The sequence below is a fragment of the Peromyscus californicus genome, unplaced genomic scaffold, assembly GCF_007827085.1.
Source record: "Peromyscus californicus insignis strain IS unplaced genomic scaffold, ASM782708v3 Scaffold_13__1_contigs__length_99412109, whole genome shotgun sequence".
NCBI lineage: Eukaryota > Metazoa > Chordata > Mammalia > Rodentia > Cricetidae > Peromyscus > Peromyscus californicus.
The window spans coordinates 69,545,622-69,571,850 of NW_026294424.1; the positions used below are offsets into that span (position 1 = coordinate 69,545,622).

Genomic DNA, 26,229 nt, shown 5'->3' on the forward strand with positions numbered 1-26,229 from the left:
GTGGGGAAAGGGACAAGGGACCTTACAACGATAAAGCAAACAAAAAGAAATATGAAAGCCTTTTGATCCCTCAGGACCCTGCAGCAACCGCACTTCACCAACGGAGAGCTTTTCCTGGAGAGAACGTGAACCTTTTCTTACCGCTTGTGAGACCACACATCTTCCCCTGCCCAAGGTCACCAGTGACTTCCACCGACATCCCTCCCACCTCAGCGCTGTTTACGACCTTTGCACTGTTTGTCACTCCTCACGTCCCCCCTCAGCCTTTGTTTGGCCTACTTTCTAATTTTAGCCCTTTTAATCGTCCTCATCTGAAGCCTGGCCTTCCTGGCTTCTAATTATACAAATAACAAATAACTTTTTGATGGATGGTGATGAACGTAAAATAAATTAAAAATAGACCCCACTACACCAAGATATCTACAAGACCCCACTCCCTACTTCTTCAAGGCTAAAATGCCACATCCTTAGTAAGGGCTTCCTCATTTAGCTTGTATAACATTGAAGTGCACACATGTTAGCATGTGCACACACAAGCACAGTATTTCCGTATATTCTGCAAGTCCTTCCTGCTTTACTCCATCCCACAACCTCTGTTCCTACTTAACCTTCCATGTTGCATGTTGACTGGCTGTCCCGTCGACCACCAGTGTTGTGAACACCAGGAAGCTGCCAGGCTGTCTCAGTTGGTGCACTACGGAGGCACTTAGAAGTCCACCTAGTCAGCTGGGGGGTGGTGGTGCATGCCTTTCATCCCAGCACTTGGGAGGCAGATATCTGTGCGTGACTTTCCAAACCAAACGAGTGATGTCTCATTTCTAAGCCTGTGATCGGAATAGAAAGCCTACTTCCCCTTGACCCGCCATACCTTCCTTGATGCCAAGAACTCCATGCCCTTAGCCACTTGGAAGCTGTAGCAGATGAGATGCTCCAAGGTCAGGAAGTCCTTGTACAGGTCTTCAGAAGCTGTGAGAGGGGGCAAGAGGGCGTGGCTGAGTATTCCCACCAGTCAGGAGCCTTGCTTCTAAGTCAGCCAGAGTGATCTCGTTAAGACTCAAGAGTCAATTTTAGGAGACAGAAGCAGAGAACCTGCTCATTGGCTAAACCTCAAATTATTAGCCTTCATCACACTCCTTGGGGAAAAGAAAATTTTCTTTACTTTAGTCCAATTGAGCCATCAAACCCAGAATGGAGAATAGGGATGAAGTCGGTGCAGGCAGCGAGGAGAGAAACGGGATCTTTTTAAGTCTGCTATCTCACGCTGCTGTTGTTTTTTTCCCATGCACTCAGAGGGGAAAACAATAGCTCGTATTAAGAACTCTAAAAATAAAACAACAATATTGAGGGGCATCACATCTTTTCTCTCTGGCTTTTTGTCTCCTGGGACAAAGACCAAAGTTCAAACTACAGTCCACAACAGATAACTAAAAATACCAGGAAGAGATTTATTTCTCTCACGTTCAAACTTAGGCCATGCAGTACGCACATGAAGTCTGGCCTGTCAAGGAGACATTCCTTCAAGAATAGGAGTGAGTGACACCAGCCAGGAAAGAAAGGTGAATTTACATAAGTTGGTAGTATTTATTACAGCGCCACTGAGCCACATAGACACGGAGGCAGCCCTGGGTATTTGGAAATGCTCTCCTAACTTAGATCAGATAAGACATGACTACTGTCTCTTTCCTGGACACAAGACCAGAGTAAACACAAACTCAATTGCCATAATAGCCTTGTTAGGATTAAGAAGGCTGGGACTTCTTCCTCAATGACTTCTTATGCTGAGGGCTAGAGGGCTGTTGCGGAACAGTGATGCCCTCTTCACGTTCCAAAGACAGAGAGAAAGGCAAAGGCCAGGCCTGCAATTCCAAGCCACTTAGACCTCAGCCCCGCCCCCCAATCCCTTGCATTTCCAGCTCACTGGCTACCATTGGGGAGCAAGAGGGTGCACGACCCACTTCATTGCAGACCTCATGACTACAGGTCTAGACCAACTTCCCCACGCCCCTCTAGCCCAAGCCCTAGCCACCAGCCGCCTATATAGCTTCCAAGAGAAAGAAGGTAGAGTAAGTTCTGTCAGTCAGCTTACAGCAGGGGAAACAGAAGCGGGCTTGGGCTTGTCTAAACTCACACTCCCAAGGGCACCCAGCCTCAGGCATCCCCGTCTCTTTGAGCACATAGCTGCACCTACTTCTTTTGATTAAAACAGACATGTAGTGTGCTCTGAAGCGTTGGAGGTGAGGCTGAGGTCCAGCTCCACCCATACACAGGACTAAAATACCCTTGGGATCACCACCAAATGAGACACATCTAAAGAATGGCCAGAAAGGAGATGTGAGAAGCCAGCTGGAACGGGGTGAAAATGATGGGTAGTGTCCTAACCCATCTTGGAGAAGGTTGGGTGGAGACCACCAAAGGGGCCTCTGTGTGCTGCTGAAGTATGTTACCTACTGGGTCTGAGCCCCTTATTGCAGCGAAGGCTAGCCAAGCACCAAAACGCTCCTTCTCCCTTTCCGAACATAGCACTGAAGTTCTACTGCTAATAAAGTCTGATCCAGTATCGGGTCAGAGTGTAGATTTGATTGTTAGCCACAGCTTAGCCCACTGAGTCACCTAGACTTCTCAGGATAACCCCGCTTTGCCTCCCAGTGGAGTTTACTCTCTACTTAGTGATTTCATGCTTCAGTTAAGCTTGACTGCATGCTACCTAGGAATTTAGATTTCTTCCAAACCTGAAGCTTTCCCCCATGGCCAAATATCCTGTCATCATCTCTTTCTACAAGAGTGTGCATTAGGCGTGGGTGGGAGCGGGGGCAGCAAGGGCAGGTACCTTCTTCTTCCTCGACGTCACTAAGGGATTTCTCCTCAACAAATCCCGAGCTGGCAGAGCTCTGGCTGCTGGTGATGCTGTCCAAGCGGCGTTTCAGATCCACGGAGAGCTCCCCGACATAGTCTTTCCCATGGCGGAACCGCGCCCCTTTGCTCTGGAAAAGAAGGGGATGTGCAAATTCCTCAAATATAAAATAGGTCTCTAATGTGTTGCAAGGCCACAAACAGTTGAATTTATTAAAAGCAAAGAAGGAAGACAATTCTAGGATTATAGTCTCTGAGTTGAAATGTGGGGCAAGTTTTAACAGTGTTCCTTCTCTATCACTAAGCTCCTTCTCTTCGGCATCAAGTGGTAAGTGCTTCATTTCCAGGAATACTCAGACACACTGTCACTAGTGTCCTCTTCACCGAGGGATGTACCCTCCATAGAGCCAAATATGGGTGAGGTGACAGACTATAATCCAGAGCCAATGCTCCCTCTGCCCTACCCTTCCCTTAATCAAATCTAGCACCATCATAATGGGTCAGGAGATTAAAGTCCTAAAAATAAAATATGAGAGGCACGCAACCCCCAGAAGATAAAAGTGGGAGTTGAGACAACCCAGGAAGCATGCAAAGAATTTCAACTAAAGACACCCATGCACCACTTTGAGTTTTCCTCTGCTTTCCTGACCAAGGCTCCTGTAGAAAATGACATACCTTATAGGGAACAAATTCATTCCTCTTGCCCCGTAAGTAAGTTGATAGGTTTCCGAACTTGCAGAATTCCACAATCACCATGAGAGGCCCTGCAAATAACACAGCGTGTTGAGAAAGGAAAATGCATTTCACGAACACTTCTCACTATGTGCTTAGCATACTGATAAGCTCAAGACCGCCCTAGAAGAAGACTACATATAACCTTTCACTGGAACAGGGTGGCAGAAAACAGTTGACACCAATCCCTCCTATTATAACTTTTCTTGTTCAAGAAGGTAATTCTACACGAATAATCAAAACCTCAGCAATCAGCTGAGATGACTTCCGGGTGGGAGGAAAGGGGGATGACTCCAGGTTCTTTGCTTTCAAGGTCTGGGAAATGTTCCTTTTTCCCATCTAACACTTACTATACAAGAAGCAAGTCGTATCCCCATGATGAGACCATTCTTTAATTCAAAGGACGCTGCAGCATCCTTTGATTATCGTGCCCACTAACTTTCCATGAAGTACACTACATTTCGGAATCCAACACCAGCAGAGACCTGTAGGTCAGACTCGGGCCGGCAGACCCACAGCAGTTCCTCACCTCCTGGCTTGGTGCAGGCGCCCAGAAGGTTGACCACATTGAGATGGTGGCCAATGTGGATGAGGATCTTGAGTTCAGACATGAGGGCTCGGTGCTCACTGTGCGTTGCTCCTTCTACGAATTCAGAAGAAAGACAGACAGAAACTAGCAAGTGTGGCCACTGCCGCAGGATGAGGGATGCCCTTAACTGTGCGGCTTGCTCACCCGTGGAGCACAGCTATCGCTAACAGAGCAACTGTGTGTTTCGAAAAGTCAAATGCAAACTCGGTTTTCTAATTAGAGAGCAAAGCTTTGCTTTGCTTTAAGCAAACCCTGAATGACTGGTGTTGAAAGGAATCTAAGGTGACGTCTCTTGTAAAGTTGGGAATGTATTTGGGATAGAACCACATCCAGCTTCTCTTTCTGCACAAAACTGGAATTTTCAATTTCAGGTTCAGTAGGCTGCTTAGGGCCTGATCATTTCAATGTCTCCCCATAGGGAAGCCATCCCATACATTAAATATTCTCAGATCTAGGGACCAGTGAATTGGCTGGGTGGGTAAAGGCGCTTGCCACGGAATCCAACGACCTCCGTTGAAACCCTGGAACCCACCTGGTGGGAGGAGAGAACTGACTCTTGCAAGTTGTCCTCTGACAATGCATATATTCTCTCTGTCTCTCTGTCTCTGTCTCTCTGTCCCCTTCTCTGTCTTTCTGTCTCTCTGTCTCTCTACACACACACACACACACACACACACACACACACACACACACACACACATGAACACGTGCACACACACATAACTGAATGTGGTAAATTTGCTCAGGTCCATACTGATATTCCAATTGCTCTGCACCAAATAAATAAGTTCACAGGACCAGCACACAAGCAAAGCTGTTTGCTCATGAGCCTTGTGGGGTCAAGATTGTATTTGATGCTGTATGGACTGCTACACTTCTTGCTCACTCACAACCATGGGTTCCACCTCAGGGCCTGATGACCCATCTCCATACACACACACACACACACACACACACACACACACACACACACACACACACACACACGTGCACACTAAGCTTCTAGACAGAAAACGCAAATGGAAGAAGGGGCTTTGAAAGGCACCAGACCTACTGGCCAAGGGCATGCAGCAGCATCTTCCTCCACAGAAACAGCCACAAACAGAGCAGAAGCTTTACCTACATCACCTCCCCTCATCAGAATGTCCAGGCTGTCACTCCATTACAATGAAAAGATGCTGATGTCTAAAAGAATGCCCACATCTCTTCCATTTGCATAGCCACTCTTACTTTGCAAAACACCTTCACAAACCAAGTTCTTTGGCATGTTCCAATTCTAGAGAACATGACGGTCTTGCATTCTGCTATTTTTACTGATAGCAAACTTCTTTCTCCATTTCTAAAGGGTTTATAATCAGCTTACCTCATAATACATCGAGGGACAACTTTAATAGAACCCGATACTTTCCCCCCACATAACCAGGACCACTAAACAGAATTGTGCAAGTTGATCTTAGCTCACTGGTCCTGTGCCCTTGCATGAGGCTCCATAGGAGGAAACTGTCTCCAATTTGTGCAAAGGCACTATAAGCCAGGGACTTTCTGGCCCACCTATGCACAAAGCCACTGATGCAAGCCTTGTACCACACTCAATGATGGGCAAAGCAGAGAGAGCCACATCTCAACGTCATTTTGCTCTTTACCTTTCAGCATTTTGACGGCCACTGTTTTGCAAGTCGCTGTCTTGTCAATTCCAAAGGCATCTGCCTCAATCACTTGGCCAAAGGCACCACGGCCAAGAGGCTTCCCTGGAACCAATGATAATAGAAATTACAAAAGACTTGGGTTGTCACATCACATGACTAGAGGGCTAAGTAAAGGTTCTAATTGGTTCAGGTGATGTTGTAGTCCATTAGACCCACAGCCCACTTTACTCCCTTGTTTTGGCTTTGCCCTTCACTCTCCCAAATGCCCTGCTTTGGATGGTTATACAGGCTCCTTACTACTAGAAGGCTATATGGATGATTACCCAAAGTCAAGAGACAGAGTTAATATTTATGAATCAGAATGCATCATCTGAAGAGACCAGACATGTCATTGTCTTCAAGACGAGTTAGGTGGGCTGGCAAAACCAATACCAAGTTAATAGCAGTTGACAACTCACCTAGTTTCAGCCGGTCCCTGGGGAATTCCCATTTGCTAGCATCATAAGGCAAGCGCTCACAGCGCTCATCCAAGGGCAGTTCGTCTGGATCCATGACAATGGACAAGTATCCCGTCTTCAGTTCCCCTTCATTGGCCTGGAAAGCATAAGTACTTCCAGTCACACACAGATCCTGTTGTTGGGTTGTTGTTTTGCATACTTGTTGCTCTTTAATAGGGGACCCATTCATGGTATCTCATTTTCCAATAAAACTCATGACGTTTGAGAGAAGTCCCATTATAATCCTGCTTTTGGTGCCTCTTTAGTTTCCAAAATGAGTTCAGAATAAAGTTTCTAAATCTTAATTACAGTGGACAGTCCAAACCCTTTACCCCTCTAGTGGCTTCCATCAATTAATGTCCATAGTTCAGCCAAAGAAAATGGACAAGAATGTTATTGTAGTGAAGTAAAAATGTGCCCATTGAGCCAATAACAATGGGGAGAAGCAGCTGAAAGAAGCCCAGTCAGGTTCCATTAATCACAAAAACCCACATGCAAGGGACAGGGAGACATTATGTTGTTACCCGCTTAACGGTCCGTAGAACGATGACAAGAAGTAGCCAGAAGAACATGGCAATCACTGCCGTGCCTACGAGAATGATGACTTCCAAGTTGGTCTTCTCCTGGGCACCTGGAAGACACATTGGAGTGATTAACCACTGGAAACCCATAGCCTTTGGTAGGGGGGTGATAAATGTGTGACATGGAGGGCAAGAGTTCAGGCTCATTCCCTTTCGAGACTCCGAGAGACCAACAGCCGCAGACTCCTTAAGTCTGATAGAGTTCACGGCACCCTTAAGGAATAAGAGAAGCATACTGCTCACGAAATCACCCAGCAATAAAACTGTCAAACGATGAACCAGAGGTGTGTAAGTGTCAGAAGAGATGCACATAAGGTGTGTTTGGCAAGAGACCTCTTTCAAGGGGAAAAAAAAGGTATTTCTATTTGTGAGTAATACAGTCTAGTTTTGTGCTGAAAGTCAACATCTTCACTTGCATGGCATGGGAAAAGTGATTGTTTAGGAAACTACACAAGGAGAAAAGGCAAGCCCTTTGCCCAGGCAGCCTCTTGTGACCACACACCTGCTACGAACTTGTTGCTTTAAATACATCACCCTCCTTCACTTTCTCAGTAAGTTTTCAGTTTTCAGATTGAAGAAATAAGATTTGAAAGATTTAAGCTACTAGAGACACAGGAAGTTGGTGGGTTGTTTAAGGGTTAAGTTGGGTCTGTCCAAACTGAGCTGACTAATCGTTCATCCTGTGCCTACATGGCAGAGGCTTAAAGGACAAGAAGCGAGGAGAGAGAGAGAGAGAGAGAGAGAGAGAGACAGAGAGACAGAGAGACAGAGAGACAGAGAGACAGAGACAGAGAGAGACAGAGAGCGAGTGAGCGAGAGAGAGAGAGAGAGAGAGACAGACACAGAGAGAGAGAGAGAGAGAGAGAGAGAGAGAGAGAGAGAGAGAGAGAGAGAGAGAGAGAGAAAGAGAGAGAGAGAGAGAACTGGTGTAAGGGCACCGGCGTGTAAAAGGAGAAGGGAAAGGCAAAGCTTAACAGGGCAAGGAAAGCTGTAGCCTCCTCCCTGGAGCGTGTTCCAAGTGCGGAGTTACAGTCAGAAGATCTCAGCACCGACTGATCAGGAGGGAGGTGATTAGGATGTAATTGTCACTTGGGGTCTCTGTCTCTCCACTCACACTGTGCAGTGTGACTTAAAACAAGCCCCGAGCTGGGGAGGGGGGATGGCCCAGAAGCCAGAAGACAAGCAATTAATTAGAGTTACCCGTTGGGAGACAAGCTCTGAGTGCATCTGTAAGTGGATTTGGTTTCCTTGCTGTTCCCGGGAAAGTAATTCTCTGTGTGTAAAGATTTAAAAGCCTATTCACATGAGACAGAAGAAAGGTCAAAGGTCTCTCTATCTAACTATGCTCATTTTAACACCTGAGAGCTGAACATCTTGCTATTGTCTCCAGGTGAGTCTCCGCAGTACCCACACCACTGTGTCCACGTAGGCTAATGGACGGAGATAGAGTCCCAGAGAGAACTGACCAGCGCCTCCTCCCTGAGATCAGCACTAACATGAGTGCCTCTGGAAGGGACAGAGCTACCATGCCCCTCAGCATCTTCCCTTGCCGCTGCAATGTACGGAATCCTAGCATTCTTACAGATTTGAGAGCATGCTAGTTTCTCTAGATGCAATATTCGCCAATGTGAGTTTGACAGATTAAAGGACCAACACCTAGACTTCAACATGTTAGAAATCTGCCAAACCTACCTCTCTACTACACCTCAACCATCCTCTGGCATAGCACTCCTTCAGTCACACAATAGAGCTGCGTTGTTCTCTCAGTGTGTTTCAAAAAAAAAAAAAAAAAAAGGACTCAGGCACACACTTCATAAGTTGGAATATTCCGTCTGTCACAGATTGCTGACTGAAAAAAAAGGCAGATTTCACATCAATCACACACACACACACACACACACACACACACACACACACACACACACACACACATGAATAGAGGGAAAGAGGTCTCCTTTCATTTTTCAATGATAACCCTCAATTTTCCATGTCACAAAGGCAATCGTCTATTGTTTATGAGTGAATCCTGTCTCGGCTCTGGTGAACATTCTGAACCCTTGTCACTGATTGAATAGCGATGTCAACACCAACTCTAAGTTTTTTTCCAAGTAGATATGGGAGCACCATTCTTGTAAGTTAACTTGGCCACTCAAACCAAGTGAGAACCAGGGACGGGAGGCCGGTCATCGTTCCTGGCTAACAGTTTCCTCACAGTGAGAACCGCGTGGCCAGGAAATAGGGCACAGGCCGGAGCGCACCTCTAATTTTGCCATGCTGGTTTGAAGACAGATTCTGAAGAACAAGTGGGGAATTCCTAACTCAGAACTCCCAGGGGACCAAGATGGGAAGCTTTTTGAGTACCCACCCCTTATGTCACGTGACAAGCCACAGTCAAAGGGCAGGTACACTGAAAATATTCTCTAAAGTTACCTTCAGGCTATGTGTATAAGGCTATACCCACCATATATGCCTAAATGAGTTTTATGCTTAGGTGTAAGTCCCCTCCCCAAAATATCTATTAAACTGGTGAAAAATATTCTAAAACCTGGACTATATCTGTTCCCAAATATTTTAGATATGAGATATTTAACCTCCACAAAGAACACAGTCACCCACATGCCATCCTACTCAAAGCAGTATGAAGAACACAAACGAATTCCCCAAGCCATCTGACGGGTCTGTGACGTCACACTACCTTCTATTATGAAAAGTGTCTCCGCTCTGGCACATCCAAGGACATTGCAGGCCTGACAGGTGTAGAGGCCTTCATCCTCCTTCCTCACCCTTCGGATGGTTAAGTTCCGGTTGCCGTCTTTCAGTACAATGCCTAAGAGAGGAAAGAAATGCTTGCTTTATTTCCGATGATGCGATCTGTGCTTTAGTCAAGCAAATTATTTCGAATAGTTGCTGCCCTCCATCTCGGGCTATTGTCCAACTCTAAAGAGGCACCTAGGATGGGCTACTGACTATCTCCCAGGTGATCCCAATGTGAAATCAACAGGGCTCCAAATATGCTGCTTCTGGCTCTGAAATGAGCCAGAAGGATCCTGTGCCCAAATACCACTTTGTGTGTTCATGGCGGGGGCGGGCGGGCGGGGGAGGGGGGGGGGTGCATGTGCATAGAGATCAATGTTGGGTGTTGTTTTTATTATTTTCTACCTTATTCTTTTGAGACAAGGTCTCACCCTGAATCTGGAGCCCAGTGATTCAGCTAGACAGGCTGGCAAGTGAGCTCCAGGGATGCACTTGTCTTCCACCACCACCACCACACCCCCCCGCCCCCCCACCGCCAAACCCCCCAACACACCCTGCCCCTTAGCACTGGTATTACAGAAGGATGCTGAGTCTAGTTTTCTACATGAATTCTAGGCATGTGAATGGAGGTCCTCATGCTTGTGTGGCAAACATTTCACTGACTGAGCTGTCTCCCCCGTCCCATAAATACTTTCTGTCTACTTTGAAACAAACCAAGAAACGACAGCAGTCTTATATAGCATCCTTGAAAACATTCTACCACTGGAGAAATAGACAGGTTTCACTCACCCGAATCTTCCACAAGTGTCTCATTGTCTTTGAACCACGTAATGTGTGGAGTAGGGTTTCCAGACGCGGGGCAGGCAACCTCGATGGTTTCGCCAATCATTGTCGTCTGATTCTCCAGATTTCCCGTGATCATGGGTGCCATGCGCTCTGTGCACACGAAAAGAAAACCACAGAGCCCATGGTTCCGACTGAGAACAGCTTTAGTGTCCTGTGACTACTAAACAGTCCAAACTCAGGAATCCGTGGCCCACTGATAAAGCAAGCTGAAACTGCACATTGACGAGAGCTTTGCTGGGCGAGGAGTGGAGTGAAATAAATAAGGAAGGGCAGTTCTGACAGACCCTGGCAGCCTTTAAATGCTCACCTCAGCCACCCTGCATGCAAATCACGAAATAAGGATTCGGGAATGTTTGAGGATTGTTCTTTTCAGGTTGTAGGATTTCCCCCCCCCCCCCCTCCAATCACACAAGGCTTTCCCCAAAGGCAACTCCTTCTCATCAAAGTGGTAGCCACTAAGTGTACAATTCCATCGTGTTTTCGCTGGGGAAGGGCAAAACTTCAGCACAAGTACACAGGGAGTGACTTATGTTCATGGGATGACTTTATATTATTTCTAATATTTACCAGTAGCCATATATGATGAGGGCCAGGCCATTAGCCTTAGTTTTAGGTGAAGTAATTGTATTTCAGGGGTTTAAGTATCTCACCCCAGTCCCTATAACTAAGTAAATGGTTGTGTTAATAATAGAATGTGGTGAGCCTGAAAGTCTAATGTAGTTTCCACTAAAACAAACAAACCAAACAATGATATCCCATGAAAAGGCACGGACCCATGGGAATTTGTTTACATGTACAGCAAAACACAAGCTTTACCCGCCTCCTGCAAGTCATCCAACTGCCATGGAAAGATCTTGTCCAACCCAAATGAGCATCAAAAAGAATTACGTTGAAAGAATCCACTTCAACACTTAACAAAATGTGATCATCTCTGCTGCGCATTACATCGGAGTTTAAACTGGGCTCTGGTCTATTTCTAAGAACAGATTTCTGGGAACAACAAGGGTATCCTTTCAGAAGCACACCCTCTGACTCTGATCTTGCACTCCCTGATCATGGCTCAGCCAGGAGCCTCCTTCACATCTCTTTCTAAACCCTTCCACAACCGGACCAGCTACTAATGCTCACGTGATATAACTGGTCCTATGTGTGCTGTGATTTCGAGGGTCTTGGGAATGACTTAATTCAAAAACATCTTTCCTTCTGTCCCCAAGTCTTCATAACAGAAATCTTACACTGGTGTCTATTTGGAGGGACTTCCTGAAATACGCCAAATCACTCAGAACGATGATATTCATACAAAATTTTGGTGTAGATAAGCTAACCTGGGAAGTGTCTCCTCCTTGCCCTATAAAACGGAGAAGATACACATCACAAGAACCTTGAAGGGTGCAGCAAAGAAAGGAGAAGACAAAAGGAAAAGGAAGAAAGAGGAACCCCCTGAACTCTCCAGCTCTCCTCAGAGACAGAGCAGAGACCGCCCAGGTTTTGTGCAAAGCACAAGGTTAGACAAGGCACAGAGATCATCCCCACAGGGAATGCGAAAGGCTTGCTAATCACACATTTATCTCACTGAACTTCAGCTACCCTAGATCACATGGGGAACCACAGAAGTACAGGCAATGAATGTAGTGCCCTTCCCATGCGATCTTCTAGATGTTAAACTCACTCCCTCATCACACTGTTTGTGAAACAGGTATCACACTGAGCACCTAGTGTATGCCACTGTATTCTCTGGCTAAAGTTACTATCTAGTGCGTGCCACTGTGCTCTGTGGCTAATGCACAACAGTAAGCACGCAGAGGCCAAGTTTTGTCCTTATGAATTAGAGACCTCACAACGGTACGACCACAGTGTTTGCCTCCGGTCTCCTCCCATCCTTCTAGTTCTGCACTATGCGCTTCTGGCACTCTCTTTGCTCACAGTATTACACAAACCTTCTGATTTTAATCATTGAACGCTCAAAGATACCCCAGGAAGTACCCTGGTTCAAGCTAATCCCTCACAGATACTGGTAATAACTTCATCATAAAAGGCTAGAACGAGCCAACCTGTCTTCTAATTTCAATGCATCCCCTCACCACTATTTGCTTTGCTCTGCTTCTAGGAGTGTTCCAGCCTACTACAAAAGCTCCTAGAGGTCGGTACTGTGAACACAACACCCGAATACACTGACTGCACTTAAGGCGTTGCAGCCCATCGTCCAGGAACAAGTCCATACCTAGGATGATGAGCTGCTTGACTAGGCAATGTCTTTTCTTGGTCTTCCTGTCTTGAGCAGAGCAGACATAGTCTCCCTGGTCCTGCAGGGATGCATTCTGGAATGCTACAACCAAGATGTCACTTGTGCTATTGGAAAACATGGTGGCATTCATTTTCCAAAGAGCATCCAAGTTCTTGCAAACTGGCGTGAGTGGATCGCCCAGGGGGACCGATGTTGCCTGCGAGCCAAGCTTGTACCACGTGAGGTTCTCGAATGTAGTTCTATCTGCAGTGCACAGTAGAGACACACTCTCCTGCTCGGTTGGCTGGGTAGCAGGCTGCATGGTGATTTCTGGGCCCTCTGAAATGTAAAGCCACAGTTAGAGGATGGTGACCTCAGTCGGGGCATGACACCACTGTCTTCTCGCTGCTATGAAGAAATAAAAGACAGGTCTTGCTGTTCCCAGCCATTGCTACAAGGACAGAGCCAGACAAGACAACTCATTTCCCAAAATTTAGTATTTGGAAATGCGAATTAATTTTCCTCAAGTTTTTACTGCACTCCACTTTGAGTTCTGGATATGGTTTCTAAGTTGAAAAATAAAATAAAATCCCAAAGCAAGGCATTTAATCATCATTTAACAATGCCTTCTTATTAATACATGGCAGTAAAACTACATTTATTACAATTATCTCAGACTGAAATATTTGAGCCAGTACAATCAGCTCACGTTTACCCACAAAACTAGGCTGCATAGACAAAATCAGGAGACTTGGAAGGCAGAGTCCTGTGCTCTCATGCCATTCCACTCCCTTCCAGCTTCACTGCTGTTCTATAACAAACCCCCAGATAACATCACGAACCCCAGTGAGTCATGAATCACACTAACTGGTGAGCAAGACAAGTCACACACAGCATGGAGCTGGAGGCTTAGAGCATGTGAAAGCATTCTCAGGCCGATGACAGCAGCCAGTGCATGAACTCTCATGCAAGCCCAGAGGCTACCTGAGCAGTTTTAACTTCTGTTACCTTCAAGTCCTAACTCTACACCATGCTACTCACTCATACCCCAAGGATGACAGAGAACCTCACAGTTTAGCACCCACTTTCTGAGGGATGCCCACCCCTCAAGAGTTTACTTACTGATCACGTGGAAGGAGATCACCCTCTCCCCTTGTCCCGCTTTGTTGACGGCTTCACATTTGTACAATGCGGACACATTGGCCGCTTGGATGACCAGAGTACTGACAGTCTGTGAACACACAAGTCCCAAGTCGTGAGCATTGTAGACTGAGTATGCACACACACACACACACACACACACACACACACATCCATCAGCCCCCACAGGTGCTAAGACCTGCCTTTGCTATTCACACTCCACACTGCCCAACTTCCAAGGTAAGCAGCTCTAACTAGGCAGTGGTCCACAGAATGCAAATGAGCTTTGGAAATCCTCAAGGATTCACTTTAATGGGTATTATGCACACTTTTCAATTTTCATGTGTGCAGAATCAGAATTACCTTTCAGCGGATGTGAACACTGGATGACAGTGTGTGTTTTGTTTCTCTTCAATACACTGCTAGTACGCTATGGGTACTGTGTTTGTTTCTTCTTTTTTTTAATTAGTAGGTATTAATTGTACAAAACACAGGGTTCATTATGACATTTTTGTACATGTGCATAATATACTTAGATTATGTTCTCTCCCAATTACCCTATCTGTTCACCATCCTCAGTCTAAATGATCCCTCTCCTCTTCCCAAATAATCCTCTCTACCTTTGTGTCTTTTTTTTTTATCTTGGATTTATATGAGAAGAAACGTATTTGTTATTTCTAAGTCTGGCTTATTTTGCTTAACATGATGATCCCCATATTTCTGCAAATGGCATAAATTTCTTCTTTAAAGATGAAGCTCTCTCTCTCTCTCTCTCTCTCTCTCTCTCTCTCTCTCTCTCTCTCTCTCTCTCTGTGTGTGTGTGTGTGTGTGTGTGTGTGTGTGTGCAAAACTCTTTCTTTATCTACCTAGGCTGATTGATTCGGTTCTATAACTTGGCTATTATGAATGTGTCACACAGGCTATTTCATTAATAACCTCCAATATACCTTTGCATGTTATTGTATCACCTTCTTCTATTCAGAGTGAGAACTCGAAAGAGATATATTCAAAATCAAGAAGTTCAAACTCACTTTGTTTTTTCCTTCAATTAAGGCATACTGGTTTTTGGTGACTTCAATCTTATTTCCCCCCTGGAAATCCTCCACGTTTCTCCATTCTTTACAAGTGTATGGGTTTGTTTGGCTGTAGGAGGGAGAAAGCAAAGCCTGTCATGATTTGACTTTTCTTTGGTTCGAATCAATAGTACCGGAAAGGGCCAGACCTTGGTTATCATGTTCTCAGTGATAACTTTTGATACAGGCTAACACTTCATAGGACTTGGCGCCAATTAAAAATAGATGCTAACAACAGTGGAAAGGTCCAAGGTGGTTGACTGAGGATACAGGAGGGAAGCAGCTATTCAGGGAACAAGTCTCCATTCATAAATTGAATCAACAAGACAATTCAAGTTGATTCAGTTCAAAGGAAGGTAAGGAAACCTGGAAGCCACTGGGCTTCTTAAAGTCATCTCTCTGGGACTGTGGCTTTTGTTTAGGCAAGAGTCAGCAGCTGAGGAAGAAACTTGTGTTTGCTATTTCAAAAACAACAACAGGAAGTGGAATGCTTGGGATGGTAGGTTGAAGGTGGTGGCTGTTGTTTTCCCTAAGGATGTCTGCACTTGTGGTAGACCTTGATAAGCTGGGCCTAAGGCTCTCGAGGCCTGGGCTAGGTTTATCGCTGCCTCCCATCCCACCAGCACTTCCTGTGAGAGATGGACCTTCCCACAGATAAGGAGGAGCTGGTACTCTCCAGCTTACAGACAGAAGATGATCCAAAGCCTGGCAATTAGCAGACTATGCAAACAGTGTTCATCTGGAGAGGCAGACATCGGGGCTAACTAAGAAGAAAGCTGGTTCACACAGTGGGATGCCCCGAGCCAAGGTATCTGTTCAAACTCAAGACACAGAGGACAGTGGAAGGAGAGTCCAAGTACTGATGAAAGGGTAACATCCTTGGAGATCAGACAGCCTTGCTGGTTTAGATGGAATCATGGCGTAGATTGTCCAGCAGAAACGCAAGATGGCATACAAAACAGAGCACATGGCCCTGCTCACCTGGGCTTGTAGGAGCATGCTTCTTCCAGCTGCCAGTACCAGCGAATGTGGTGCAGGGGAGGGTTGGCATAGACTGTACACGTCAGTGTCTGCATGGTACCATACTGGTAGGAATCCATGGGAGAGATCAAGGCTTTCTCACCGATCTGGGGTGGTACTGGAGACAGAAAAGACAGCCTGTGAATGGCCTGATTGCTATAAAGAACCAAGAGAGGAGTTCAGCAACCAGATCTGCCTTCTGTACTCAGATGATTTCACCTCGGCTTGCTTTTCCAAGGGAACACCTAGACTCGGAGACAGAGAGCCTGAATTCTTACGCTATCATAAAGCTAAAACCTGATAAGCTAAGTGACTTTAGGCAAGCTCCCCATGCCCATGCCTCACTCGCTTACTCTACATTAAAGATATTATTCTTCATGTCCTCCAGCCTAACAAGAATGAGGTGAGGCAACACAGAGAAAACCGTTGGAATAACCCAGCAAATACATTTCTTGTGCACCAGGTCTTGTTGAAGTGCTTCCCACTCACTGACTTTCAGTCCTCATAACCATGGCTATGGCTCTCACTCTACACAGGAGAAGAAATGAGCCAAATATGAAAAGGCTTGCCCAAGGGCGTCCGTTAACAGGTGACGAAATCCAGGCCAAAAATAGACATTCTGGCATCTGAACAGAAGCCCAAACTTTACGTCTGTGTTTATTGCACACAGCGAGGGAAATGCTAAGGTGACCGCATTTGGTGACTCCATGAAGCAGAGCGATGAAGAGTTTCTCACTGTCTGTCTCTCTCTTTGCGGTCTGATTATTTTCTTCTCTTTGTCCTTAGCACCTTTTGTCTGCCTCCCCTCTCTTGAATCCCCTTTGCCCATGCTGCTCCCAAGCAACCATCCTAGACCCTGTTATCTTTAAAACACTCCCTAAAGGAAAAAGAAATGAAGCCATGCTCGGCAGACACACAGAGGAGGATCCAGAGGCGCAGGAAGAACATTACTGTTGTGAGACAATATCTTGATGTTTGAATGCGTGGTGCCAGCAGGGGAGCACAAAGAATTACACTAGGAGCATTTCTCCAACTGTGTTTGGAGCAAAATATGAATGCATTTACTGGGGGAGGAAAAGTGCTCTCTTCAAACGAGCTAGTTAAATCCTCTGGACTCTGTCTCTCCCATTGGAGAAGGCAATGTTCATTAACATAGTGAAGATTCTAAGAAGTCTTGAAAGAAGAAAACAAGTCGGTAGCCAGCGTGGAACCTTCTACACTCACCTGACCATGGCATCTTTCTTCCCTCAACCCCAAATACTTAACTGTAACGTTTACCTTAAGAAAGTAAAGTCTACATCATCCTTAAATCTAAAGCTTATAGTCTTTTCTGGGCAGATTCAAAACATGTCCTCTGACTGGACCGCGAGTCAGCCAAGGATGCTAGCCTCCATGAGTCTCCTGTGTGGAGTTCTGCCATGTATCTGGAGTAAAGACGCTAAAGCTTCAGACTAAAACATCACACAAAACACAAAGAGAGTCACCCAAATTTTTACTCAATGCATAGTTTTGTGGACAGGAGCAATGGGAGCTCACAAAGCTTAGGGTGACCCCCGAGGCATTTGTCTAGGGGATGCATCAACTTTCACCTTGCATGTGACCCAAACAGCACATTTCCATGACTTATCAAGGAGGCACGGCCAGAGCAGGCCATACCACATCTCATTTCAAACCCACTTCCCTGGGTCACTTCCCATTTTTTATGCATTGGCCCCGTTAATCATGTGGATGATGTAACAGGAGACAAAGGAAGGATGGCTGGGAGATGTAGGAAGTTTCATTCTCTCCCTTCCTAGTCAATTTCAGGCAGAGCAGGCACTGAATGGACTCACCATTCACAACCAGGGAAACCACATGGCTCTGTTTCTCCATTGAAATGGGATTGGTGAGGACGACCGTGTAGTTCCCTGCGTCTCGTTCACTCACTTCCATGATTGTGAGTTCATCACCCACTATCATTGTGTAATTGGATTCAATGGGTCTTCCGTTTCTGTACCTATGGAAGATAATCCCAGGAATCAGTGCAGCAGAAGGATTGTATTTCGTGCAGATCAACACTTTGCTTTTATTTCCAGTAGTTACCATTTGATATCAGGAGCCGGGTAACTGAGGTGCTTGACAGGGATTCGGACTTGGCTGCCCACTGTGGCTTCCACCAAAGATTCCATACCGCTATCAAAAGCAATAAAAGGCTTTGCTACAAGAAAATAAAAGCAATGGTTCTCATAAATGCCAAGTTATTGTAAATGTCCTTTTGGTTTGAATTTTTTAATCAAGTGAAAGGTTAGATGCTGGGGTACACATATATACTGCCATTCTGAGAGTTCCCACACTGTCTATAGCAGCCACATTCCAGCTCCTCTCCAGCCTTTGTCAGGATTTTCTCCTCGCTAGTGTTCTCTCATGAGCCTTGAGCATCCATTCTTCCACACAGCCTTCTCTCAATCCCAGTGGGCACACCTTATCTTCTGCTCCCATGACACCCTCTACCCACCCTCTATGTGTTGATTCTCCCAAGATTCACTCCTCAGATCTCCTCTCTATACCTGTTCCCTTTTCTATCTAGTTTCACATTTAAAGCATCTGTTACAAATTCAAACTTTCAACCCCTGCCCTGACTTCTCTGGGCTCCAAGTTTATATATCAAACATCTCCACCTGAATGTTTAATGGGCATCTCCAAAGCAATGCACTCAACACTGTTCTCCAAATCCCATCCCACACAGCCCCCTTCACTTAGTAATACCACTGTTCTATTGCTTGTGTTAAAGCTTAAGCCACTTTTTTTGTGTTAAAGCTCAAGTCATTATTACAGTGAGTAAATCCATCAGCAGATCTTGCTGACTGTGCTGTCAGAATAGATCCAGGATCTCATCACTTCTACTTCCTCCACAGATACCCTAGTCCAAGTCCTCCACCATCTCTCACCTGGATTCGAACAATCAACCTCCTAACTAACTGGTCTCCCCTTTTCTTCCTTCACTTCCTTAAAGTATCGTATTGGTATATCACTTGCCTAGCATGTGCAAGACCCTGACATCACAAAATAAGCTATTACATGTAAGCTTCAAAGCAGTCCTGTAAAAGCACAATCTAGAGTTCTAGTATCTATAAATTATCTAAACTGAGACAGCTATGAAAATGAGAAGGCAGAACCAAAAAATTGGGTGATTTGTGACCTAAAGCCACAGAGAAAGCAACTGAACCTGGGTTCCCCCAATTTGAGAAGTGCATGCTTATCCAAGTAAGCCCCTTAGCCTTCCTTATAGTAAACTGAAATCTGTAACAATATAGTGTCATATATACTAACACTCTACTTATAGTAATAATTATAGTCTCAGAAACAGCTATAACAAATAATGCCTACTGAGCACTTACCATGTGTCATTTCAAAGTTGAGGTTTTGAACTCAAGTCCCTGACTCCAAAGCTATGCTGTTGATCTCCAGGTCTTGTGTCATCATTAACAAGAACTCAAAAGTATCTTGTGAATGAACAAGGTAACCTAAATTGATATAAGTCATCTCACTCTCCCAGGTACAGTGTATTAGCAAGAAAATGGTCACTTACTATAAACTTGGACAAATGTGCTGTTTCTCTTGGTCATCAGCCCACTGGATGCTGAGCAGATATATAGCCCATGGTCACTCCGGGTCACACTTTCTATTGTCAAGGTGCTCAAAAATTTCTTGGTCCCAGCCACAGGAAGGGGTTTCGAGTTTACGATCTTCTTATGCTGATGCTGAAAAACAAAAAGAGTTTAGTAAATGTTCAAAGCCCAGCAGAACACTATCCAATAGCTCCTAGAGACCGGCTGAATCAAGTCCTGTCTCTACTATTAATAATTGAGGCTTTGAACACCACATCAACAACATGTGCGTGGGGATTCAGGAGAAGAGTGGAAGTTGAAATCTGTGGAACTGAGGCAGGATTCTGAAGCCTTCTTTACCTAATGAGAATGAGATGTGTGTGGAGTGGAGAAACAAATACAACCGTTTAAAGAGAAATGTAACTCAGGTCACCTCTTAAAGGGGAAAATGGATCAAGGGACTTAGAGAACAGAGAAATAATGTAATGTCAAAAGATGAATGACCTAGTGGAGACCAATAGGCACAGCCCAACTGTAGCAGGGTGGGTTGGGATTCCTAGCATGCTATGTATTCTGCCATACTCCTATATTAAAGTGTGAGTGCACTGGTGTGTGTGTGTGTGTGTGTGTGTGTGTGTGTGTGTGTGTGTGTGTGTGTGTGTGTGAGAGAGAGAGAGAGAGAGAGAGAGAGAGAGAGAGAGAGAGAGAGAGAGCGCATGCGCATGTGTTTTAAAGCCTTTATAATTTATCTGACCAGAGGGGACCCCATATCTCTTAAGCAAACTTCACTGGAGTTTGTAATCAAAGTATTCAGAGGTCTGGCTTTGAGCTGTTTGTGTTACCTTCAAAGAAGGGAACTGCCAGGTGAAATCAAGCCCCACGTTGAGCTCAGTTCTTGCTGTACAGTTTAAGACAAGCTTCTCTCCCGCAGATAGCTCGATTCTGTGAGGGGGGCTCAGAATCACATCATAAATCCTAAATCCTGGAGTGAGGAAATGATAAAAGCAGAAAGTAAGATGGAAAAGACATCTAGGACTTGGCATACATCTTTTAAAGCAGTGCAAAGCATGTGACATCACTTCTCTTTGGGGGACTCACTGCTTCTTGATGGCTTTTAGGAAAAAGGTTTATGGTGATTTACAAATTACTATCTTCAGCATTTTCCAAAATGTTGTAACCTGGTGAATAATAAAGTCTGGGCCAATGGGGCCCACTGGAGTAAATTGCTGAACTTTCCGTAAAATAGATACAATTAAAAGAACTGGTGCCCAGCAATGCTCTGAATATTGCACTTTTCATAAAACGAGCTCCTGTGGTGGCACTTTTTCATTCTTGGTCTTGGCAAGAAAGGAGAAACACCACTTTCCTGCCCCAGTCTCAATGTTTGTCTGGTAGAGAAGAGCATTTGTAAAGAGTTGACCAGCACCATATCCTGAGCTAATATCTTTTTCCACATCCCTTGCCCTCCACCCTCCACCTTCCTCTCCAGGATCTTCATGTAGAAAGCCACTCTTTATTAGATGAATAGCACAGAAAGGAAATACCCACTTACCTACAACCACAACTATGTACATGATAGACTGATAGGTTTCATCATTGATCTTTGCCTCGCAGAAGACCATGCCGGCATAGCTGATCATGTAACTGGGGATAGTAAAACCTTTCTCACTGTCCCAGGAGATTCTGTTTCCATCAGGAACAAATCTCTTTTCTGGATATCTCTGCATAGCAACAAAGAAACAACAGATATTTACCCAGTGTCGTCCTAACTTGATGACCCCTGAAGGATGCATCTTACTTTCAAGAACGTAAGTTGGTTTCATTTATTGTGCTGTTGACCCTCCCCATTGGTCTTTGCAGTGCAGTATTGACATGCCATTGGAAGCAGGAAGTGCATCTGCAAAGAGGCTTGCAACCATGGAAACCTAGGAGGTGACTGAAGAAGAGGCAACTCACTGCGCAGAGCGACACGTTGAGGTTGGAAATCAGCCCTCGGCACGGTATCACCACAGTTTTGTTTTTGTTCTCGGTGATGTGCACGACGCCATGCTGGTCACTGACAGAGGCAATGAATGGTGACCTGTAATCTGGAAGAAAAGGGAATTCTCCCAGTGAGTCATCAGCAGGAGGGTTGGTATTCTTGGGTCCACGAACCCTAACTGAATGAGTGAATGATGGTCATTAACAACTTGCATGAACAAAGATGCCCACAGGTTAGTCTGCAAGCAGAGATCTGGCTCCAAAGATATGGTTCAAGAAGGGGAGAGAAACACACACACACACACACACACACACACACACACACACACACACACACACACACACACAGAGAGAGAGAGAGAGAGAGAGAGAGAGAGAGAGAGAGAGAGAGAGAGAGAGAGAGAGAGTAGGGAGTAGGGGTGGGGAGGTCTGAATGAAAACTGCAAAAATGAGCTTAACTTCTTCTTCCACATGGAACATTAACAAGTAAAATCTATTTTAGAAATTCCATGCTTTAAAAGATTATAGTTTTTTTTATAAAATAAACATTTCAATTTAAATGCATACACTCAAACTATGAGTTTTATGATGCTAAAAATTCATTTCTTTCAGTAGGCAAATAATATAACTTACCTGAAATGAAATTAGAGTCTTTAAACTAAGAGAAAATAACAATTAGATGATTGAGTAATTCAAAGGATGATTTCTATAACACCTTAAGGCTATGAGCACTGAAGATAAATGTTCTTATGCAATAATGTTTAATAACCACTACATTTAGTTCAAGATTTAGAACTTATTAATATCTCTGCCAATGAATGTTTGGAAAACCACAATGAAGAAAGCTTGAGCCAGAGTGATTTTGATATCCTTCAAAAAGTATTAATACATGGCTGAGAATTTACTCCAGTTCCCAGAGACAGGGGACATAGTCTGAAGTCACCACTTGAAATCTCAGAGATAACATCTCAGCTCCCACCCCCCACAATCTGATCAAGCCTTTTCAGAGGTGAAGAAAGAGTTAATGAAGCCAAAGGGAAGAAGAGTAGCTAATTCCTTTCAACAGCAAAAATCTGATTTCCTCCCCCAGCTGGAAAGCAGAGAAATGCAGCTAGCTTCACCCCCCACATGCCACAGCCATTATCTTATGAGGCCAAGGCCAGCTTCCTGGCTCCATCCACCGCTAGATGGGTCAGAGGACAGAGGAAGTGAGGTGGGGACCAGAGGGGGACATTAAGGACCTGTCCATAGGGAATAATATAGTCAATGCTTTCTTTCCTGTTGTTAAACTTCATGACCAAACTCTTGGAGAGCTCAACTTAAGAGTGCTAAGTTGAAGCAGGAGCAGAATTTCATGGTGTATCCAAAGGCACAGAGAAGACGGGCAAACAGCGCCAAAGACCACCGCTTGTTGCAATTGTCTACCCTCCGTGCACATATTAATGGAATATTACATGACTTGCTTCATTCAGAGCAAGCCTGGAGAAGCTAAATTAACCTCTTGACTTAAGACTAAAGTTATTTGGCAAATCAGTTCTATTTCAGTAGCCCTAAAGGGGAAATAAACAAAGGAACACTAAACAACCACGCATCCTCTCAAAATAAAATATTTACGGTAACTCATGAAATGACTTTTCACATGTCTCCAGGTTTCCTGACTCAGGGAGAAGGAAGTAACAAGATATTGTGGGAGAGGCTCATCTTGTAGTTTTTCCAGACAGGCTGAGAGCAGGAAATCCTTGCAATCTTCTGAGACAGCCACATCTCCTAAGACTGCCAGATCAAAAGGAGCCAGACATTCCCCAAGGTCCGAGCCTTTTCTCCCTCAGCTCTGCAGAGTGAGGAGGAGAGCACAGAACTCCATCTTAGACTTTGCTTACTACCCTGGGCAGAAAGATGACCCAACCACTGAGCAACCCCAGAGCACCATGGGTCATTTGGATGTGGTCTTCCATAGACTGTTCCTACTAAAATGGAAGGGCAGATCTGCAAGTGTGCCCTGATGAATAGCCTTCCTGTCTGGTAATAGTGGCTTCTAGAAAAAATTTTGAAGTCAATTTCATTAGTCTCAAGTCCTCTGACGTGTAAGGTTGCATATAGATGAATAAATAAAATACCTGTAAAGATCCATCCTTCTCTGAAAGAAACACAGCACAGTATGCCCATGTCAGATATAATGCAACCCAGACTTGGAGAGACAGCCCAGCAGTTAGGAGCATTGGCTGCTCCTGCAGAGGATTTGCATTCAGTTCCCAGCACCCATGGTGGCTCACAGCCATTTGTAATTCCAGTTCCGGGGTGGGGGGGTCCCATGCCCTCTTCTGACCTCCATAGATAGCAGGCGTGCACACAGTACACATACATACATGCAAAACTCTCATTCACAAAAAATAAAAAAAAACAAATCTTTATATATAATGCAACCTTTATATTTCTGAGAAGTGCATCTCATAAGTGAAGACAGGTTTTTCACAAGAAAGGTGGTGTGCAATTTTTAAAATATAAAAGATCATAATTCATGCTCTAAACATTGAGTACATGTTGTGCTGTAGCTTTTCTTATAAAGATGCTAAGTTACACATTTGCTTATGGAGTTAAACTAACCCTTTGAAGTGAGACAAACGCTAAGTTAATCCTGTGACATAAAATGAAAGGTCTTTGTAAATTAGTCCTAAATCATTAGCCCTTAAAGGTGAAGTATACAAAGGAAGCCCACACAGCTACCCATCCTTTCAAAATAAAATACACATGCTAACTACGAAATGACTTTTCATATGTCTCTGGGCTGCATCTCCCTGGAGTCGATTCCAAACTTCCAGCCCTCTCAGAGCACACAAGCAAAGACTAGAAAGCAGTCATCCCTTGAGGCATTCTCTAGAGGTGGGGCTGTGCTGTGCCCATGGGTATGTGAATTTTTTTTCAATAAAGTGTGAGTCTGGAAAGGCAAGATCTTATGGGGGAGGGGAAAAGAGACAACCTCCAGAGTCCTTGGCTAGGCATTCCTGCCAAAACCTCCTCCCTCCTTAGATAACCTATCTCACCACAGAAACCTCTCTATAATTCACCTCCAATCTCCCTCCATTTCTAAGATCCCAGGGTCTCAAACAGCAAAGGCATTTTATGAGTCCGTAGAGCCCATGGCGGGTCACAGAAAATCTCAGAGCATCATAGAAAAGGGACCAGGACTGACCTAACTGGAGAAGAGAAATGCAGCTCAGACCAAAGCCCAGACCGTCAGTGAGTCCTTTCTCAAAGGAAGCCTGGGAGAGAAGTTTTTATATTCCTTTCGGCAAACAGCCTTTCCAACAAGCCTTCTGTGGGATTCAACTTTTCTGGTGCCTGTTGTGTTTTAGACTCAGTAAGTGGACGTGGGAAGTACATTGCGGCCCACTGCTTACCTTGGACATAGACATAAACGGAGGAGGCCATGTCGACGTCCCGGTAGACGCACTTGTAGGCTCCGGTATCATTTGCGACCACTTTTGGAATTGTGAGTGTCTTGCAGAAGATGCTGTCGCTGCACTCAGTCACCGACACCCTGTCCTCGGAACCACGCTGGCTGTTGGGCCAAAGCCAATCCAGGTCCCTCTGTCCCCTGAAAAAAGTATTCCAGGAAGGTATTCATGTGACACTCCATGGCACGAGGCCGTGACTAAGAGAATGGAAGGTTTGGTTCTCACATGCATATAAAAGGCTCGACAGACACTTTAAAGTTGATAGACTCAAGACAGTCTGCATGGACATGCCACCGAAGACCACACACTCTATTTCAGAAATCACCCACAGGGTCCTGTGTCTTCTGTTAGTTCACACACTCACTCTTTCAGTCAATATTTTTTAAGCATATGTGATAGCTGAGCATTATTAAGGACAAAAACCAACACTTTAAGGGACCGAGAATATAATGCTCACTTCTAGAGCACTTGCCCAGTGTGCACCAAGAAGATATAAATCAGCACCTTTATGGAACCTCACTTTAATCGGGGGAGATAGACAACGAGAAAGTCCAAGTCATTGTATAAAAAGCGGTGATTTAGCCGGGCGGTGGTGGCGCACGCCTTTAATCCCAGCACTCGGGAGGCAGAGCCAGGCGGATCTCTGTGAGTTCGAGGCCAGCCTGGACTACCGAGTGAGTTCCAGGAAAGGCGCAAAGCTACACAGAGAGACCCTGTCTCGAAAAACCAAAAAAAAAAAAAAGCGGTGATTTAGTGTTGTGTGAAAAAAAAATATGAAAGAAGCCAAGAGAAGGGAGGAACCTGGCCAAGATGGCCCTATGCACATCAGGAGAAACGGCATTTCAAGCAGGAACAGTAAATGTGAAGGGTAGGGACCAGTGCACATCTGGAGTGTCGGGGGAACAGCAAGGAAGCCAGAGTCATCATGTAGGTATGGGGGCGGGGGTAAGAAGAGAGGTCTCAGAGAGAAGAGACTCTTGGTACCTCATAAGGGTCACGTTAAATAGAAAACACATTTATTGCTTCATTTCTCCACAAGGGAAATGGAAGATAGTTAATATGAATAAAACAATGTGACCCACAGCCCCTTCATTCAAAGAGCTTGAAAATCCCAGGACATCGCAGTGTTGACTACTTGTTTACTCCAGGGCTTGCTTAGAACACAAGAAATGTTTCTGCCATTTCCAAAGGGAGGGAGGAACCTTTGCAGATCTTAAGTGAGCTTTGTGTCTCAGAAAAGGTTGAGGAAAGTCTC

The 26,229-nt window shown here is 45.0% G+C and overlaps 1 protein-coding gene across 3 annotated transcripts in view; it reads right to left on the reverse strand.

Annotated features, from left to right (window-relative positions):
* The window catches only part of Kdr (kinase insert domain receptor), a 44,183-nt gene that overhangs the window by 12,750 nt on the left and 5,204 nt on the right, over positions 1-26,229 (reverse strand). For all 3 annotated transcript variants that reach the window (XM_052735180.1, XM_052735182.1, XM_052735181.1), the window contains exons 3-22: positions 24,918-25,114; positions 21,496-21,626; positions 21,092-21,260; positions 20,382-20,521; positions 19,521-19,692; positions 18,035-18,149; positions 17,785-17,948; positions 15,914-16,070; positions 14,891-15,002; positions 13,842-13,950; positions 12,717-13,058; positions 10,439-10,585; positions 9,591-9,722; positions 6,839-6,945; positions 6,276-6,411; positions 5,815-5,919; positions 4,112-4,225; positions 3,526-3,614; positions 2,828-2,981; positions 869-966 (exon numbers count right to left, since the gene is read on the reverse strand). In XM_052735180.1, the coding sequence (XP_052591140.1) occupies positions 869-966; positions 2,828-2,981; positions 3,526-3,614; positions 4,112-4,225; positions 5,815-5,919; positions 6,276-6,411; positions 6,839-6,945; positions 9,591-9,722; positions 10,439-10,585; positions 12,717-13,058; positions 13,842-13,950; positions 14,891-15,002; positions 15,914-16,070; positions 17,785-17,948; positions 18,035-18,149; positions 19,521-19,692; positions 20,382-20,521; positions 21,092-21,260; positions 21,496-21,626; positions 24,918-25,114 (2,890 nt within the window). The remainder of the gene's footprint in view (positions 1-868; positions 967-2,827; positions 2,982-3,525; positions 3,615-4,111; positions 4,226-5,814; positions 5,920-6,275; positions 6,412-6,838; positions 6,946-9,590; positions 9,723-10,438; positions 10,586-12,716; positions 13,059-13,841; positions 13,951-14,890; positions 15,003-15,913; positions 16,071-17,784; positions 17,949-18,034; positions 18,150-19,520; positions 19,693-20,381; positions 20,522-21,091; positions 21,261-21,495; positions 21,627-24,917; positions 25,115-26,229) is intronic.